We start from the raw sequence: 1143 nt of genomic DNA, 5'->3' as shown, positions 1-1143 counted from the left end.
TAGATTTACCCCAGGACTTTTGCTTTTTTGCAGTACCAGGGCTCAAACTAGGGACCTTGCGCTTACCAGGCAGGTGCTTATGCTGCTGGGCTATCTCCCCAGCAGGCCCAGTAATTATTTTAAAGATTGTGGAACCCTACTGGTACTGTCAGCAGTCCTAATTTGAGAGATGATGATATACCTCCTTCCTAGGTTAACCTACTTGTAGATTAAGGGTTAATAAAACAAAATCTTATTACCTCACTGGGACCATCTAACTAATGATTTCTTACCTTTTATTATAGTCCAAATTCTCAAAAAAAAATAGTATAAATTCTCTGAGAGAGCCCTTATCTTTTTATAAATACCTGGTTTTATTTGCAGAAAGCTCTTAGAACTGGAAGTACAGAAAGAGCAAATCCTTGCTCAGATAGATTTTACAAAGAAACAAACAAAGAGAACTGAAGAGCTACTGGATCATTTGAGGTAAAGAAGTCAAATGTTATTAGTTTATTTTTTTTAAGCAGAATACAAAATAATGACAATATAAAAAATTAGAAATGATACAGAATTTTACTAAACAAAATAACATGAATTTGACAGTAGTTATTGTATTGCATGGTGTTGTCTTCAAGTTAGTTGCTAGATTACTAGATATATGCATGCAAAATTAGAAGAAAAAAAGTGATAAGAAATTAAGAAGTGAAAAGAAATTTTAAGCATAAATTGCTTCTTTCCATAGACCAGTAGAAATCAGCAGTACAATTATCCAAGCTGTCCTGCATGCATACATACATAGATATATCTTTTTGCCCCCGCTTCTCATCTCAGTAATTCCTCCTCTTTGAACAGATTCATTCCCTTTTCACAGTAGCTACTGTACTGTTCAGATTTTGTTTGTTCGTTTAGGTTCTCATACTAGCAAGACAATATGATGTTTGCCCATGTAGGTCTGATTTATTTCACTTAAATGGTGAAATATGTAAGGTCTCTAGTTGCATCCATTTACCAATAAAAGCCTCAAATTTATCCTTCTTTATAGCTGAGTAGTACTCCATTGTGTAAAAGTATCATATCTTCTTTATCCATTCCTCAGTTGATGGGCATTTGAGTTGTTTTCAAGAATTAGTTGGGCTATAAACATGGATGCACATATATTGCTGT

The 1143-nt window shown here is 34.0% G+C and overlaps 1 protein-coding gene across 1 annotated transcript in view; it reads left to right on the top strand.

Moving 5' to 3' along the window:
* The window catches only part of Knl1 (kinetochore scaffold 1), a 68275-nt gene that overhangs the window by 49427 nt on the left and 17705 nt on the right, over positions 1-1143 (top strand). The window contains 1 exon segment of the mRNA XM_023712641.1: positions 364-465. Within this exon segment, the coding sequence (XP_023568409.1) occupies positions 364-465 (102 nt within the window).

Source organism: Octodon degus, unplaced genomic scaffold (assembly GCF_000260255.1).
Source record: "Octodon degus isolate 3935 unplaced genomic scaffold, OctDeg1.0 scaffold00002, whole genome shotgun sequence".
In the NCBI taxonomy this organism is placed as follows: Eukaryota; Metazoa; Chordata; class Mammalia; order Rodentia; family Octodontidae; genus Octodon; species Octodon degus.
The sequence above is the reverse complement of the archived record's forward strand: the minus strand, read 5'-3'. Positions and strand labels throughout refer to the sequence as shown.